The sequence below is a fragment of the Amaranthus tricolor genome, chromosome 12, assembly GCF_026212465.1.
Source record: "Amaranthus tricolor cultivar Red isolate AtriRed21 chromosome 12, ASM2621246v1, whole genome shotgun sequence".
NCBI classification, from domain to species: Eukaryota; Viridiplantae; Streptophyta; class Magnoliopsida; order Caryophyllales; family Amaranthaceae; genus Amaranthus; species Amaranthus tricolor.
In genome coordinates, this window is record NC_080058.1 from 10,846,235 (window position 1) to 10,864,362 (window position 18,128).

The window sequence follows — 18,128 nt, forward strand, 5'->3', positions numbered from 1 at the left end:
GTGTCACTCCATATATTTCCTTATTAAAAAACATTCTAAACACAACTCTAAACACATTTCTCAGATACAAATGTTATACATATTATTATTATTAATATGTGTTGATGATTGTAGTCATAAGAAGATTTTGAAAAGACCTTAAATAGGCTTATATTTCCAACATTAATAAGCTCGCATTTGAAAATTTTCAACTCTCTTATTATATTCTAATAGTATAGATTTTGAGTTATGCACGGGTTTTATTGGTATGAAAATATAAATATAAATATAAATTTTAAGAAAGATTGTTATCGAATCATAATATCTTTATTTAATTTTAATTTTTACCAATTATATGCAAAATTAAGTTCTATTATAATTGTTAAAATTATTTTAAAAATTACAATCTTTGGTAAACAAGTGAAGTATTCGAATTCAAACATTTTAAAATTGATATGAAATACAAAGGCAATAAATAGTAATTTTTTGCCATGTATAGACTTCTTCTAGTTTGTGCAATCAAAGATATTACTTTTTCTTTTTAAAACATTTCCTGTTTTATAAATATTCTTTTTAAATTCAGCACTTGTCATGTGTGCAATTTTCAGTCAATAACATGTTAGAGTCAAACATTGACACTTGTCAATTTATAGTTGTATGATTAATCTGTATAATGCGAAAGAGAGTTTTAATTTTTTTTTTTCAAAAAAAATAATTTAGTTATCATTTAGTAAAATTTGTCAGATTTTAAGAATAAAGCCGTTTTAATAAAAATGTCATATCATTATTCACTTGCTTTAACATAACTTTTCATAAATAATTAATCGATTCTATTATTATAGATGTTATATGACATTTTTATCAATAAATTATTTGGTTCATTTAAAAAAAAAACTTTTCATTCATAATTAAATGAGGAATTATTATTCTCATTAAAAATTATTAAGTAGCAACCAATGTTAAGTAGGAAGGTTACACAATATTACTCAACAACTACATCCCATGTATTTAAACGCTTTATAGTTTAAAGTTTAAACACATAAAATGGTCATACAATAACACTTAACGTCAACTAACACAAGGAATTAATTCTTCGTAATTCAAAAATTTCAAATGTTATATATTCTATCACAATTTTAACACAAGGAATTTTTCTGGCAAAACACTACAGAAAAAATAAGGTTAGCGATTAAAAAAGAAGTTGCATGAGCCATGATAGTTAGGAAACCAGAGTTGGCGACCAGATAGGGACTAGAAGCCCTTGTTGCATTCAAAACTCTTGGGAAAAATGGGGAGTCCCAACTTGGTTGCCATCAAAACAAGAGTCGTCATATCAATAATTATTTGAAGTGAAACTGGAAGTGTAGATGCAAAATGTGTCCTTATATTATATAACCGTAAATATTATACTTGAAATAATGATGGGTTGATGGGATTTGAACTCGTGATTACTAAAAGTCGCTAGTTTTCTCACCAGACTCAGAGACAAAAGCTTTATATTTGTCACCAAACTTTTTTTTTTTAGTTAAATGAACAAAGTAAAAAGTAAAAAAAGAGAAAATACCTTCCATTAAGGAGAGTTGTTTGAAGCCAAGAATCAAACTGAGCAGCCCAAGGAGCAACACCGTGATTAAATTGAGGGGTATCCCATAAAGGGTGTGTTGCACTTCCCGCACCAAGAATGAGTACGCCTTCATCTTGAAGAGGAGCCAAGGCTCGTCCCAGGTTAAAATGATGAGTTCCATCCAAGTGTGGTTGAATGGAGAGTTGACAAACAGGGATGTCTGCTTCAGGATACATGAGCATTAAAGGTACCCATGTTGCATGATCAAGCCCACGTTCTTCGTCAATGTGCACACATGTGAACCCTGCTTTCACTGACACTTCTTTTACTCTCTTTGCCAGATCTGGACTCCCTGGAGCTGGGTACTTCAACTGCCCATTATTTAAACCCGATTCTTATTTGTCGCCACCCTTTTCATTTTATCGCCACCTCCCCTCCTAATAAAATTACGAATTTGCCCCTGATCTTTAAAAATTTACAAATTTGCCATTGAGTTAATAACTTTTCATTTTCATTTTTTTTTTTAATTTTTTTTAATTATTCTTATTTATATTATTATTATTATTATTATTATTATTATTATTACGATTATTATTATTATTATAACGGTTATTATTATTACGGTTATTAATAATAATAATAATAATAATAATAATAATAATAATAAAATTAATAATAAAAATAATAATAATAAAAAAAATTAAAAAAAAAAAATACCAGTCGCACAAAACGTGCGACTGACAGTCGCACAAACCAGTCGCACAAAACATGCGACTGACAGTCGCACGTTTTGTGCGACTTGTATTTTTTTATTATTATTATTATTATTATTATTATTATTATTATTGTGGTTGTTATTATTATTATTATTAAATTATTATTTTTGTTTTAATTATTATTGTTATAATTGATGAAAAAAAGAAAGCGTAAAATTTTATTATTAGAGGAAACCCAAAATATAAATATTGGCTAGATTATAGAAATTAAGAGTTTATAAATTACTCCAATACAGAAAACCTTAGCCAAAACAAATTTTTTTGGGATGATGCAAACTAATGCCCAAGACTTCTTTTATAAGGAGAAGAATAACAAGCCTTTGTTATTCTTCCGATGTGGGATAATGATAAACATTAATCTTCCAATGTGGGATAATAAAAAACATTAATATTTCAATGTGGGATAATGACAAACATCAATCTTCCAATGTGGGATTCACGACATAACCTTACATTGGAAGATTGATGTTTGTCATTATCCCACATTGGAAGATTAATGTTTTTCATTATCCCACATTGGAAGATTAATGTTTATCATTATCCCACATCGGAAGAATAACAAAGGCTTGTTATTCTTCTCCTTATAAAAGGAGTTTTGGGCATTAGTTTTGCATCATCCCAAAAAAATCTATTTTGGCTAAGGTTTTATGTATTGGGGTAATTTATAAACTCTTATTTTCTATAATCTAGCTAATATTTGTATTTTGGGTTTCTTCTAGTAATAAAAGTTTTCTCTCCTCTGCATGTGGACTTAGTCGACACATTGTCGGTGAACCACGTAAATTGTGTTTGTTTTGTGTTTGTCAATTTTTATGCTTTCTTTCTTACATCAATTATAATAATAATAATTAAAACAAAAATAATAATTTAATAATAATAATAATAATAATAATAATAATAACCGTAATAATAATAATAATAAAATTAATAATAATAAAAAAAAAAAAAATATCAGTCGCACAAAACGTGCGACTGCTTTGTGCGACTGTCAGTCGCACGTTTTGTGCGATTGATATTTTTTTTTTTTTTTATTATTATTATTTTTATTATTAATGTTATTATTATTATTATTATTATTATTATTAATAACCGTAATAATAATAACCGTTATAATAATAATAATAACCGTAATAATAATAATAATAACCGTAATAATAATAATAATAATAATAATAATAACCGTAATAATAATAATAATAATAATAACTATGATAATAATAATAACAATAATAATATAAATAAAAATAATTAAAAAAAATTAAAAAAAATGAAAATGAAAATTTATTAACTCAATGGCAAATTTGTAAATTTTTAAAAATCAGGGGCAAATTCGTAATTTCATTAGGAGAGGGGGTGGCGATAAAATGAAAAGGGTGGCGACAAATAATAATGCCCTTATTTAAATGGAAGTAATCAGCGCTAGATATGAGGAGGTTTTGTATTGCATACACTATACACTTTCGGTCTAAAGGACACTAGTATGAGGGGCACGGGCGAAGTTAGTATTTTGAGTTAGGCGGGCCAAAATTGTCTATATACTAGCAAATTATATAATATATAAGAACTAGTTAAATTATGAAAATTTTAAAATCAAATAGACTGAAACGAACTTGAATCAAAGGAAAAATTATATTTAACAAATAGGGTTGAAGCTTCCCTATAATTAACCCTTTTGAAAAACTAAATGTTTTTGACATTATAGTATAAATTAAATTTATTAGTCTACTAAAAAATAATTACAAATATGTTATCCCAACTATTGACCTATAATAATTTTTGTAATAATATGCATTCTTTAAATTATATAATATATTAGTAACAGGACCAAAGTCAAAATTACAAAGGATTGCATTTTTGATAAGGAGGGTTGGGCCTCTGCCGGCCCCCAATGTGGCTTCGCATATAATAAGTGGACATGTTAAAGTATATTTTAAAACCTTTACCATCGATTTAAACTATTGGTTAAGTTGATTCTTTTAACACTAACAAAATTTTTTTTAAAAAAAGTCTTAACATAGTGAATTTAGCAAATTTAACATGATAGAATATTATACTACTAGTACTTAAAAAATGAATGTACATCATATTATTAAATAAAAAAAGACTATATTTAAAAAATTAGTAAAAATATGAGAGTGGAAGTCAAGTGCTCAAGTAAAACTTAAGTTAGAGAACATACTCTTGCATGTTGCAGATGTTGAAGATAAAGGAAAGGCAGGCAAGCATTGAGGTCAAATACCACAATTTCTTGCAATGATTTGAATGCGTTTCGTGTTCAAGTTTCAAAGAAAATTCATAAACTAATTAACTAATTGATTCATTTAATAGAATTTATCAAATCAAACTTTAGTTTTCATGAATCACAACTAAAATTAAATTTATTAACTTTATAATAAATGAAACAAAATAAAATGGATTCTATGATTTAAACATAATATACTCCCTCCCTCCGATTCTTTTAAGTTGTCCTATTTAATTTTGGCACTACCCAATACACTAAATCAATTCTAAATATCCTTAATTGTGCATAAGTAAAAATTATAAAAATTTGATATTAATAAAATTTACATTAAAATGAATCAAATAAAATCTCATTTGACTAGATTAAATATAAAATATAAATTTAAAATGATCGATACATAGTGTCAAAAAACTAAATGGAACAGCTTAAAAGAATTGAAGGGAGTACAACCTATCTATTTATTTTTAAAATTATAAAAAAAGGCATGCATAGAGTAAGGAAAAGATATTAGCTCAAAATGAAACCCAGAAATTTATTGAGTGGATGTGATTTGTCTTCTGTCAATCTTGGGCTTCCATGGGAGATGAAGAACGTTTCTTTGATTTTTTCTTCTTCTTCTTCTTCACTACCTATTTTTCTTGCTAATTACTGCTAATTAACACAACATCGTTCTAATTCTAATCTTCAGAAATCATAAATTTATTATACTAATTTCGTGACTTTTAAGATTCAAAAATTTGTTAAGTATGCTTGTTTGCACATGTGTGAGTTGGATGATTATATATAAAATCTGGTTGTAAATTACAAATTCTCAAATGAAAGCGTCTTACGGTGAGATTATTTTTATTTTTCGAGTGATATTGTCTTATGATGATATTATATATTTCTATTCGGATGGTCTAATTAATATACACATTGTTTTAAAGTGATTACTTATAACTTTAAAGTAACCACTTATAATTTTAACTTTTTTCTCTACTCTTCTGTAATTGTGTGTTATAAGTGTAAAGTAATGCCATGGCATTTATAATATTTTGATCACGTCTTTACAAAAATAGACTTAGTGCATTAGTGATTCCCAACACTAATTTCAACAAATGTACAATAAAAGCAAAATCAATACTATTAGATTTTTATCATATTTGAAGTGTAGTTACTTGCCTACCTAAACTACCAATTACATCTGCCCCTTGTCCACCACTGTTTATTGACATGATATCTGAAACGGCTCATGTACTATTTCAAAGGCACTATTGTTAAACATTTAGAATATATACGCCTAAATTTGTATATACTAAATGCTAAGTATAGTAGGACTTTTATATAATATATTATATATCCAATTAAATGCCTCAAAGACAAACGCAAAAACACAATACAGAAGAAAAAAACGAGTCGTCGCCTTGGTTCTGGAGTCTCAAATTGAGATAGAACATAAAGCCGAAGTCAACTTTATAGAGAACGTCGAGTCTGCGTTTTGGACGACAACTCAATACCAGTGGAAAATTAATTGTGATTGTTTTGCTTGGTGAATCATCATTTTGATTCATAAGGTTTGCTTGGTGAAACATATTTGTTGCAAAATGAGGTGTTGATTGATACTTCACTTTATAAATAGAGGGAGTATGCCACCGTCCCATTCAATATCATTTCTGATTTTCTTCTTTACGAATACTCTCATTCTTATTTTTCCTTACATAAGATAATATTGAAAGAGTGATTAACTCTCAATATCATCAAAATCATTAATTCATTACAACACATATCTTTACTATTACAATTTCCTTTGTACAAGAATATTGTTATTGAGAAATATTACAATAAAAAAGTGTATCTTCGTTGATTGTTGCAACTATATCTTTGTTGTTACTTTGGTGATTCAAGGTAGAAGAGTTCGGAACCATAAACAAAGAATTACAAATAGTGTAGATTTCATCTTGTAACACATTTGTAATATATTGATCTTCTACTTCACAGTTCCTCACCCTTTCATCTTCGTACCTTTTTGATTATTATGTTTCAGCAGTTGCATATAATGTGTATCTTGGTGAAAAATCTTATATAATGGCAATCCCCCAAACAATCAACAGTTGCTCAATCAGCTGCCCAATTAGATTGGCTCCTCACTTAACTTGGTTACTCCAACCATTTATTGAGAGACAATGTGGGAATAATTGAGTAGACAGTATTAAACATAAAAAAAAAAAAAAAAAAAATGTGAGTGGCATATAAGAAAGTCGTGAGGACATTCAAAATTCTTAATATAAAAAAGAAATAACTGAATAATAAATCAAAATTTTAATTCTTTCGTGTCAAAAGCTGATAGATGTCACTACAAGCAAAAGCAGTGCATTCCCTTCTATGTTCTAAGGTTGGAGAGAGTTCTATTCTTTTGTTTATTCTAGCAGTTGAAGTATAAAATATAACTGGAAATAAATAACAAAGTAAAAATTAGCCAAAAATTAAGGGAAAATAATTAAAAAACAAAGTCAAGTGCGGATAATTCAAGCTAACTGCCACTTTACAGTTTACTTAATAGAAAGAACAGGATGTTTGTCCAGATTCCTAAAACTGAGATCAGTTCGTTTTCTTCTCCTCCTCCGACTCCTTGGTTGCTTCAATAGTCTCCGAAGAATCGCCTTCGTCCTCACCACCGAAACCAAATTCATTCACCCGCTTTTTATCAACTGGGTAGACCCATCTTTGATATAGGTATATCAGAAATATGATGTCTGTCGAAACAACATGGCCAAGTTAGATTATTAACCGTAGAAACAAAACAATTATGTACTCCTAAAATCATATCAATGACAAACTTAAGTATCTAGCTCGATGTTCAAGAGTATTAGGTATTCTTACCATCACGGAAAACTGACAACCGATGAAGCGTGGGCATCTTGATAACAAAGGCAAATAGATCGTCAATAATGGTGTTCAAGAACTTGTATGTCATTTGCCGCCAGGGTAAGTGCGCCACAGACTTCAGCTTGTAGTTTATGAACAATTGGGGGCACATCATTATGAACCCTACAAAGGAGACGGAAAGGGATGAAAAGGAGTTATATGACCCAAAAGAGAACAACAATAAACACCGGCAGAGCCTCATGAACAAGAGTACACTTACCAAACATATATACACACTGTGTCAATGAAGAAAGAATCCATGAGTACCAACTCTTGTGGCGTTCATACTTCAAGGAGTAAATAGACGCGCATGCAACAAGGAAGAAGAGAACATATGATAGGTATTTCATAGCTAAATCATCATACTCCTTTGTCTTGTTCATTTTATAAGAATCCCGATCTTTAAACCTTAAAACAGGAAATCTGCCAGATCTATCCACCTGAAAGGAGACATTGAGATAGAAACCAAGTTGATTAGTAATTATTCTGATTCGTTCCAAAACTAAATTCAACATCGATCATGTTAGAACTGTAATTTCTCATTAAGTTCTATACAAATGAATTTTTCCCAGTTATATTTGGAGGCATGGACCTGTTTGTGGAGAAGATTAATATGCCACGAGAAGCTTTTGTATTACATAGAAGGATATATGATTTACATAACACAATCATTACTGCAAGCGCAAGTAAATCTACTTATTATTTGACCTAGGAAAATTATCTTTTGGAGAAAACTTTAATGTCTCACAAAGCCACCATAGCCCACATCAAAAGGTTCCTCAAAAATAACCCAAAAAAAGTGAAGAACAGGGACAAGAAAGCCAAACACGCAAGTAATTTTATACATACATCAATGCTCGATAAGGTGAGTTTCCACAACTCTAAACAGTATTTAAACTTTGAACATGTAAAACATTTATAATGCACACTTGGGTACAAGTGGAAATTCTAGTTTTAGCGGTATTTTGCGCCGTAGTATCAACTTTCAACGGTTATGTGGCCATCATCAAGGCATGAATTATAAAGACCCAGAAAAAAGCTGCAGATAGTAGTTTTCAATCAAGATGGTCAAGTATACAAATACTCATCAAATCCGACGAGTATATTTGTTTTTAAGTTTATAATTTATATTAAGTTTTCCAGCATATTTCTAGAGTTTTACCTATGTAGTTTTAAATTATAAAATTACGTTTAAACAAGGGAATACTTCACCAACAAACACAAAGGCAATCATGAAATTGAAACCATAAACCATACCTCTATGTGCATCGCTTTCCCTATCTTCCAAAACTCGATGCAGCAACCAATTCCAGAACTCACAAGAATCATCCATGAAGTATCATTATCCAGGAGGTATAGGAAAACAATCAGCTGAGAAATAAAGCTGACGACAACAGACTTGGCTGATAGTCCCTCCATTGACTTGTTCTTGTTCCAGAATTGGATATCTGACATGTCATATCAAAAATTAGCTTATAGGCCCAAATTGCCGTACCGGAGATAAAAAATGAAAATTTTCCAACCAACACTAGAAAATTTCTACTCACCATTCTTGAAGGCCAAAAAGTCAAACAGGGAGTGAAAAAGTGAGACAACCATTGTGATTCCAAGAAGGTATGGATTCCCCTCCAAGAATACCCTCTGCGAAGAAACACATACACAGTGATAAGACACAATACCAAAAACAGCCGAAGTAACAGGCCAAGAACACCCTCTGCAAAGATTATCTAAAGATGAAGAATCACTTTGAGGGCTTGTTTGGTAGCCTTATAATATTTGGTAATAAGAACCCATGTATAGTGCAATTTTACAAGGAAAACATACATGTCATCATTCACAATATGCTTTCCCAACTCTTAACATATCTTATCCTTCAGAATTCCATCGATTATTACTTGGAAGGTAATGATATGTGGGAGTGACAACTAATGAAGAAAAACACATGTTTTGGAGATGAAGCTTCATTACCATGGGCATCAGGATGAGGCTTCCCATGTACAATTACAATTACCATGGGAAGGTAATAATATGTGGGTTGGACGTATACAACCTTACTCTTATAAAAACAAAGAGGTTGTTTCCAATTGACCTTTATTACCAAGCATTATGTGTAACTTCATATAATAAAACATGCACATGATTTAATGAGTCATTTTATATTTCCCATCATAACCTAAAACCAAATAAATTAAACTTTTAGCCCCATGACCCATCGAGAATGGACACAACCAGGGGAGCACCCAACATAAAGAAAATAAAAAAGGAAAAGTATTCCATAAGTAAAAAATGATGAAGTTACACCATGTTCCCAGCCCCTTTAAAGAAGGGCACGAATTCAGTAGCTCGAGCATTTGCTTCACATCAAAACTATGTCAACAAGTTGTAAAAGTAAATCTACTTTGCACATCAACATTTTTACCTACCCAGATCCTAACTGATGTTCTTCCTTAATCAAGGGGTAAAGTTATTCTTCATAAATCAACGGTGTGTGAAGTTTCATGAAGTGATTGCAAGATATGTATCCATTAATCATACATGATATCCATAACTTCTTACAACCAAATAAATTTAAATGACACTATGGTTGCATGCTCCATCCATATTGATAATGCACTAGTTAGTACTTACCCTACAAATTTCTCAGACAAGGATATTTAAAGTCAGCAAAAGGTTGACAATAAACATACCTTAAGCTCATCAGCCTCGCCTTCTAGCATACTTCCATAAGTGCGATGAATCTGAAAAGATTCATCAATTTGCAAGAATAGCTGCCACTTGGTCATGCTTATAGGACCCACTTCCAGATTCAATGGCAATTCAGTAACAGTCTCATTTATTGGTATCAACTTATCTTTTAGTAGCCAAAACTCATTGAAGTATATTGTTGGGAAATAGTTTCCAGTTTTGGGTTCAACATTTAGATCTGTGCCGCTGAGTTAAAGGAACTTCAATCATGACCAATTGACCACATATAAACTACTTTCTATATTTTCCCAAATTCAAGCTCCAAATCACATTTGTGATATGACTCACATAGTGCACCAATAAATCACAATTACATAACCTGGGTATAGTAGTCACTACAAAGCCTAAACAGTGTTTCGAGAAAGAGAACCTTTTAAAATATCAAAACAAAACATAATGTTTTATACATGCGATAGAACTCAATACATACGACCAAACTCAAAAGCAAACACATACTACGCAAATGAGGAAAAAATCAAGCATGTCTATGCATAAAACTTTATGTTCCAAATCTCAAATTACTATAGAATATTTTTGTACATTAAAAAAATCGATTATTTGACTCTTCATATGAGCAAATGTTGACAATTCCAGGTAGTACTCATCACCGCATAGAAAGGTATACACAAAGAAAAAAAGAGAAACAACAAAGGAAAAATAAGCTGCTAAAAAATAATTCACTAATTGATGTGATATATTGATAGTGGTTTCTTCCAAAAATAGCTTTTTCTATAAATTAGAAGGGGTCTCAATTCTGTGTTCCAATTCTTTACATGAATTCTTCAAAATGCTAATTGTTCGTCTTAATGCCTAAATGTTGGCCCCCAACTTTTCCTAAAGCTCCCATATGGAGAAGTGCAATGGGAAAATTTGGAGGGAGGGAATAAAACTTGAGTCTAAACTAGTTAGAATAACACATATCAAGAGCATGGAAATTTATCAAAATAATATAAGAAAATTGAATATCAAAGGATACGAGGAGCAATGTTTGGAGGAACAGCATTAGCAGAATAACTGTCAAAACAAGAGAAAAAGTTAGAACTAATAAGCATTAATAAGCGTAACAGACTGTAAGAAAAGAGGAAAGGGAAGACGGTAGCCGAGCTATGCGCGACTATTTATTTTAATAGTAAGTATGAGTTAAGAACAAGTTCAATAAAAAGATTGTACATTTTAGTTAAATTCTCGTTCACTTTACAAAGATGTATGCATAGTATTGTATTTTTCATCTAACTGTTACTTGCTAAAATGTAGTTCATGTGAAAATTTTCATACCAAATGATTAAAAATATAGTTTTAATTTGATTATTTAAAATTATTAAATGTTGTTTCTAAGTAAAAAAATCAAAATAGATAATGGATAATAGTGTAGTATTGAATAATAGTTTAGTCAAATTTAGTAAAAAAGATAATAATGATGATGGCATCATCATTAGATTTTGGAGGGAACTTATTTCATTAGAATAAAACAAATATGCACTTTTGGGAGATGATATTGTCTTTGTTTTAGTAATAGTTATAGATAGATTAGTACATTGGAATCATTCAGTATTCCGGAACTCATAAATTGAACTTTAAAAACATCAACTTCCACAGAAAAAAAAGGAGTTTTGTTTACCCTTAATACAATTTAATGATAACTTTTTATTTTTGAATTGAAGCAACTAAAGTGCCTTTTTGAACCACTATGAGACATCTTTCTTAATATATTCTTTGCTTTCTTTTAGTTGTTTTGTTGTGGCTTTGTGCTCAATATACTCTTAAGGTTTTTTTATTATTTTCTTTTTAAATTTTATAGTGTTAGATTATGACTAACTAATATGCTTATAATATGGAACAATCGGTCTTATATGAGACTGTCTCACCATGAGACGAGTTCATACAAGTAAGCTTTTTATTATTTTCTTTTTAAATTTTATAGTGTTAGATTATGACTAACTAATATGATTATAATATGAAACAATCGATCTTATATGAGACTGTCTCACCATGAAACGAGTTCATACAAGTAAGCCCATTTCTCTAAGTGATCACTTTCAGGCTATAAGTAATAACTTTAAGACTATAAAAACTCATCAAAAAATAAATTTAAATCGGACCAACCCAATTAAAATAGTCTCACCATGAGACCGTCTCATATGAGAATTTGTGAATATGGAAATGGATTTTATTGGGGAAGGGGGAGGGGAAGAACTGGAGAGGGGGAGGGGAAGAGGTGGTGGTTTTGGGTGACGTAGGGGGCAGGGAAAGAGAGAGGGTTTTAACATCACTAGTTATTTTCCCTAATTCTGCCACTGATGGAAACTATTTACTAAGTTATGGAAAGAATACCATAAAAAAAACTCATAGACCCAAGCACATACTTGGTTAATTCAAAGAAGAATACATGACGAAGGTTGGTTTAAGTTATCAACAATTATTTGTAAAAGGATTTAACAAATGTTAATTTCATGAACCCAGATTTTGAAGATGAAGTTATCTAGAGCATGACTTAAGCATATAACATAGGACAGTAGTAGACTAGAGATAATAAATTCAAGATTATAAAATTAAGTAACAAAGAACAAAGAGCATGCAAAGATCTTTTTTCAAAAATCATAATTGTTTCAATGTCTTTGTTTCAAACAACTGAGTGGTAGACCAAACTTCATATGCTATAACAAACATTAAAAGTCCCTTGCAAAAAAAAACTTCAACATCATTACTTCATGAAGGTTAAGTCAAACTCTACTCACCTCGTAAAATCATCTACCAAATTGATTGTCACATTGGGTTTCCAATAAGAAATCCATTCAGGGGGGCCTTCATCCTTAACTTCTTCTTGTGAAGCCTCTTCCACCTGATAGCATAACATATCATTTGCTTTATATTCTTATTCAGGTGTTTTCGAATAATATCAAGTGGCAATTAGCATTTTAGAAAAAAAAAGGTCTAAGTGCTAATCTAAAATTCAATATTGAAAATTGCAAGAACCTCTCAAACAATTCCATAACAAGAATTGAGGCCATAAGCCCATAAGTATTAAACATCACATTAGGGGTGTGTGTTCAAAAGGACTTGGGGTAAAGGATGAGAATTTATATAAAAAAATTCCCAAGTCCTTGGTTGTTTACAAGGAAGGGGAATAACCGAATAAGGAAAGGACTAAACTTTGATCAAAGTCCCTAAGAAAAATGTCCATAGGGAGGAGATATTGGAGGCTGAGACTTTACCCTCAAAGTTTTAATAAAATGTCTAACATAACAAACAAAACAAGTGATGAGACCTTTTAAGCTCCAAAGTCTCAAATCCCAATTAAAAGAATTCACATTCCCCATTGCCGAGCACCCCCTTACTATAATTTTTTATCTGATCTCTCATAAAAATCAAATGGAAAGTCGGATGAAAAGATTCTTTCCTATACACAATGGTGAAGTGGCTCTTTGCAATGGAAGAGCAAAGGAAACTGGATTGCATATCTAAAGAATTGACATAGGACAGTTAAGAAAGACATTTAACATAGAACTAATTTAATTAGATTTATAGTTCCCAACATAGTGAAAAATAACACCCGCATCACTAAATTGAGATTGTATTTTAATGTTTTTTGAGCTTATCGTGGCTGAAATATAGGCCAAGCCAACCGCAAAACCATATGACCACAAAAGTCATTACATGACCATTACTGACATTTGATATTATGCCCTATCGTTCTCAAGAAACTACAATTCCCAGGAAATACTCCACCATTTCTAGTTAATTACACGAACTGAAAATTCTAAAATGAAATTCCACTTGATTGCAAGGGAAAGACAATTTCGTAAGCACCTTCGCCATCTTGTGAAAATTATTCTTGTAATTTTGATGTTCAACAAAAACATCCCAATTTTCAATTCCCTTAAAACATCTTATTTCTTTTCCAACTAATTGAACAACCACAATTTCTTTAGAATAATTGGAACTCTGCACACTAGCAATAGTTTCAGAAGTGTTACAATGATTAGGAAGTTCATACAGTAAACAGATATATTACGCCAAACAAAGAAAAATCTTGAAAACTTCTTAAACACCAATCTTAATCTTCATTTCTTCAGTTAGGAACGTTTATTAATTAGAGAGCAAACCCACAACACAACAATAACGCCAGAGCCTTAATCCCAAAAGATTCGAGTCGACTAATACAAAATTTCAAAGAGCAAGCTCAAAGATCCCTAAAACTTCCCTTTGTATTTATGCCTATTCTAGCTGTTTTAGCTGAATAAGTGAAGTTTGGAGTACTAAACAAGAGTGGTTAAATATACCACTAAACTCAATAAACTTGAATTAAGAGTCATGTAAACAAACACATACGTACCAACTCATAGCCACTACATAAAAAAAAGGATAGGTGTACTCACCTTGGACATCATTTTATCCTCAGAAGTGCTTTTGGTGCCTCCAAGTAGAGATTTCTTTTTGTCATTTTTAGACTTGGGCAAAAATGTCACAATCGCTGTAGGTGAAATACCATAATTTTTTAACAAAGTACAATAAACTAAAAACCACATTTTATCAAGTTTATAAAAACAAAAAAACATACATCTGCTTCTACCAAAGGCGGCCAAAGGCTGGTACTCGGGATCATTTGGATCTGGTGAATATCCAGATCGAGCAAAGAATACATGAGTGTAAAGAGTTCCATTGTGCTTTAAAGCCTGAAGTAAAGATTAACACCGGGTAATGTTCAAAATTAAAAACACAAGTGTTAAACAACTGAAGCTTTACAAGTAAAGGAATGAAAATCATTCACATGTCAAATTGGCGCTAATCACCTCAGAAGGTTGATATTTTAAGGAGAGAGACCTAGTACTCTCTGGTTTCCAAACTGCATAAGGAATGTTAGTCTCATGCCAGATGAGTGCTCTTTCATCCCCAAAATCTCTAAACTTCTCATGTTCAGATAGATACAACCACATATCCTGAAAACACAAATATCAAATTTAAACAAAAACAAAGCAAATGACATATAATGGAAAACTATAGGGCTACAGAAAAAAATTGCACATGATTTTATTCACTTGGAATAACATATGATAAGGTACCGAGTGTAGTTTGGTGGGCAAATGACAAAGGAGGGTATTCACAAAAAATATATTAATATAGTACAAGTGTAACTGTAGCACAAACGAGAGAACGAGATAACGAGAGGCGCTATAAAGATAGAAGCGAAAGAAATCACTCCAAATGGATGTTTCAAATACCTTGAATCCAAATTCTAGAGTCGTGAAGACATCCAACAAGATGTGACCCACAGAGCGTGGGTGGCCAAAATGAAGAGCAACTATTAGGATATTATGTGATTGAGGTATACCCCTAAAGTCAAAGGGCAAGTTTTATCGAACACCTATTAGATCAATGCTATAAAGAGCAATACGTTGGGCTTTTAGAAATTATCATAGTAGAAAAAAGAAAGTAGCAAAAACGTGAATGCTTTGATGCATGAATGGCCATACCTTGAGGGATCAAAATTGAAACGAAAATATAAGAAAGAGTTTAGAAGTTGCAAATATTAAGGAAAAGATAAAAAAGAACTGTAAGATGTTTTGGACATGTGCAATTGCAAAGATGAGATATTAACAAATTAGTATGGAAGACAGAAAGTGAAGCTCTGTAGACTTAAAAAGAGGATGAGGTAGACCGAAGATGGTTTGGAGGGAAAGAGTGGAAAATGATATGAAAGATCTAAATTTACAAATTGAGATGTTACAAAATCGAAATGAATGGAAAAGAAGAATTCATGTGGGTGACTTTTAAAACTGATATATTGATTCATGTAGTCGACCCCAATCTTTTGAGATTAAGATTTTGACATTGTTATTGTTCAGATATGATAAAAGAGCTTGGGGCTAATTCACCATTCTCTAGTGTTGAGATCTCACTTTCTTTTACACTTCGTTTAGATAGAAGGAATTTGGAGAGGTTTAATTTCCTTTGTTTGAATCACAAATCTAGAGGGAGAGGCTTAGAAGAGAGGGATTTGAAAGGAGTAGCTCCCTTAATTTTGTTAATGATAAAATCTCTCCAAAAGTGAAAAAGTTTTAAAGGAGAATGATTTTTCTCTTCATATCCCTTCCTTTCCTTCTTAAATAAACAAGGAAAATCTTTCTTATTATTTTCTCTTATTCCTTTCCCTTTCTTCCCTTCCAATTTCCTTCTTTTCCTTTTCCTCCTAAATTCTTATAAAAAATTATGTAAGAAAAAAAAGGAAAAGTCATCTCCAGTTTTTTGTTGTCACTTGCTAATTAACATGATACTATGCCAATAACTAATTTGAAGCTTCTTGCAAGTATAAATCATGCAACTTTAGGGAACTAAAATTAGAAACTGGAATTTATACAAAAAATGAATGTTAACTATCAATCAAGCACAAAAAAACCAATGTTGCTTCTAAAGTATATCATACAACCTACAAACAGCAACATCTACCTTTAACTTAGGTTGATTGACTAAAACCCACTAAATTTGCCAATGAAAACTGCACATCGTCACCAGTTAGAATTCACTTATAATACTAGCAAGCTTTATAAGCTAAAATTACTGTATGTATGCTCCCAAACCTGGTGCAACATTTCAGGTGTACTAACACGTCACAGGTTCGAGTCCCATAAGCAGCCTCTTGCAGAAATGCAGGTTTTGTGGGACCTTTCACCCGACCCTGCTCAGACTGCCCTTGTGTGAGCTCACTTAAAACCTCAAATAAATCCCTTTCCTCCCAAACAAAATTCCTTTTTCCCCAAGTCAAAATCCATCAAGATTTAAATAATTCATAGTAAAAAAGCTCAACAAATAAAATTAAGCAACACCCAGTACGAAAACTTGTTGAAAGCTATCTATAAAAAATTACTTTTTGTCAAAAACTACTTACAAATATTGGTTTTTTGCAAGAAACTACCTAGAAAAAATATCTTTTGTCAAAGATTGCCTAATAAATCAAATTTCTTTATATGAACAAATACAAGTCGCATAGATCAGAAAACGTCTAAAGAGACCAAATCTTTTATTCTACCCACCGAATTTACTCCTCATTTTCGATCTTCCAAAATCCCCAATTACTACTTAGTGTTTGACAAACAAAATGAATTTTTTTAGATATTTTTGAAAAAAAAAAAAAAAACTTAATTTCAGTTAGTTTTGGACAAAAAGCCAATTATTTGTAGGTAGTTTTTGAAAGACAAAATTTATTCTGGGTAGCGTCCTATATCAAATCAATTTTGTAGATAGTTCTTGACCATTTTTCGTAAATTCAAATTCAAACCAAAATCTATTAGTACTAAAATCAATCAGTAAAGGCCAAAACACCCCAAAGAACATCAAAAAAAAAAAAATCACAAAAACCAATCAAAGTAACATAAATTACCGATCTAAATCAAGTAGAATTAATCCCAGATCGAAACAAGTAAAAATTAACAGTATATTGAAATGATAAAAAGAAAGAAAGAAGAAAAGGTTAGAATCATACCAAAGGTTCGCCCTTCTGGAAGAGATTGGACATAAGAAGAGAAGGTTCAGCAGGTTTTTTAGGGGAAAAGAAGAATTTGGATGCAAAATACCAAAAAACAGCCATCCTTATAACTCCGGAGATGGATTGCCCGAAACCTTGGCGTTGTTGTGGCTGCTGGCCACCTCCACCACCGCCATCAGCGATTGCCGGCGGTGCCATTATTAGTTTGATGAAGTTATTCGAAGAAATATTCTATGATGCGAAACGGAAAGCAGAATTTCTGGGGGAGTGGCCTAGTAGTGGGGAGTGATAGCATATGAGTTATTTGTAATTAAGGAGTATTATTATATTTGCATCTCAAAAAAAAAAAGGAGTATTATATTTGTACTTAAGCCCGTAATTTTAATTTATAGGCTTTTGTTTTGGTCATTAATCCGCCGCTTTTCTTCATCAACAATT

At 31.2% G+C, this 18,128-nt stretch overlaps 2 protein-coding genes across 2 annotated transcripts; both read right to left on the minus strand.

Moving 5' to 3' along the window:
* Positions 1–955: 955 nt before the first annotated feature.
* Positions 956–6,201, minus strand: LOC130828555 (4,5-DOPA dioxygenase extradiol 1-like). The gene is made up of 4 exons (XM_057694523.1): positions 5,954–6,201; positions 5,086–5,186; positions 2,760–2,767; positions 956–1,914 (listed from the first exon to the last, which is right to left on the minus strand). Exons 1-4 carry the CDS (start codon positions 6,199–6,201, stop codon positions 1,501–1,503), a joined length of 771 nt encoding a protein of 256 aa, XP_057550506.1. The 3' UTR covers positions 956–1,500.
* A 635-nt stretch (positions 6,202–6,836) lies between these two features.
* Positions 6,837–18,049, minus strand: LOC130796736 (uncharacterized). Its single transcript, XM_057659109.1, has 12 exons — positions 17,688–18,049; positions 15,001–15,147; positions 14,769–14,883; positions 14,587–14,681; positions 12,946–13,049; positions 11,187–11,224; positions 10,153–10,388; positions 9,013–9,106; positions 8,723–8,913; positions 7,686–7,905; positions 7,421–7,588; positions 6,837–7,293 (listed from the first exon to the last, which is right to left on the minus strand). Exons 1-12 carry the CDS (start codon positions 17,886–17,888, stop codon positions 7,139–7,141), a joined length of 1,764 nt encoding a protein of 587 aa, XP_057515092.1. The 5' UTR covers positions 17,889–18,049; the 3' UTR covers positions 6,837–7,138.
* Between the last annotated feature and the right edge of the window lie 79 nt (positions 18,050–18,128).

Bases quoted from the DNA above. Each gene is read 5' to 3' on its own strand.
- LOC130796736 (XM_057659109.1), bottom strand. From the start codon at position 17,888: ATGGCACCGCCGGCAATCGCTGATGGCGGTGGTGGAGGTGGCCAGCAG. The intron at 11,225-12,945 runs GTGAGTAGAGTT...TTGTTTTGACAG, and splicing joins TTGGTAGATGATTTTACGAG to TTATTCTGCTAATGCTGTTC. The intron at 10,389-11,186 runs GTATCCTTTGAT...TCAGCGGCACAG, and splicing joins TCCTCCAAACATTGCTCCTC to ATCTAAATGTTGAACCCAAA.
- LOC130828555 (XM_057694523.1), bottom strand. From the start codon at position 6,201: ATGGGACGGTGGCATACTCCCTCTATTTATAAAGTGAAGTATCAATCA. The intron at 5,187-5,953 runs GTTTTTTTCTTC...AAAAATAGGTAG, and splicing joins CAGAACCAAGGCGACGACTC to TGAAGAAGAAGAAGAAGAAA.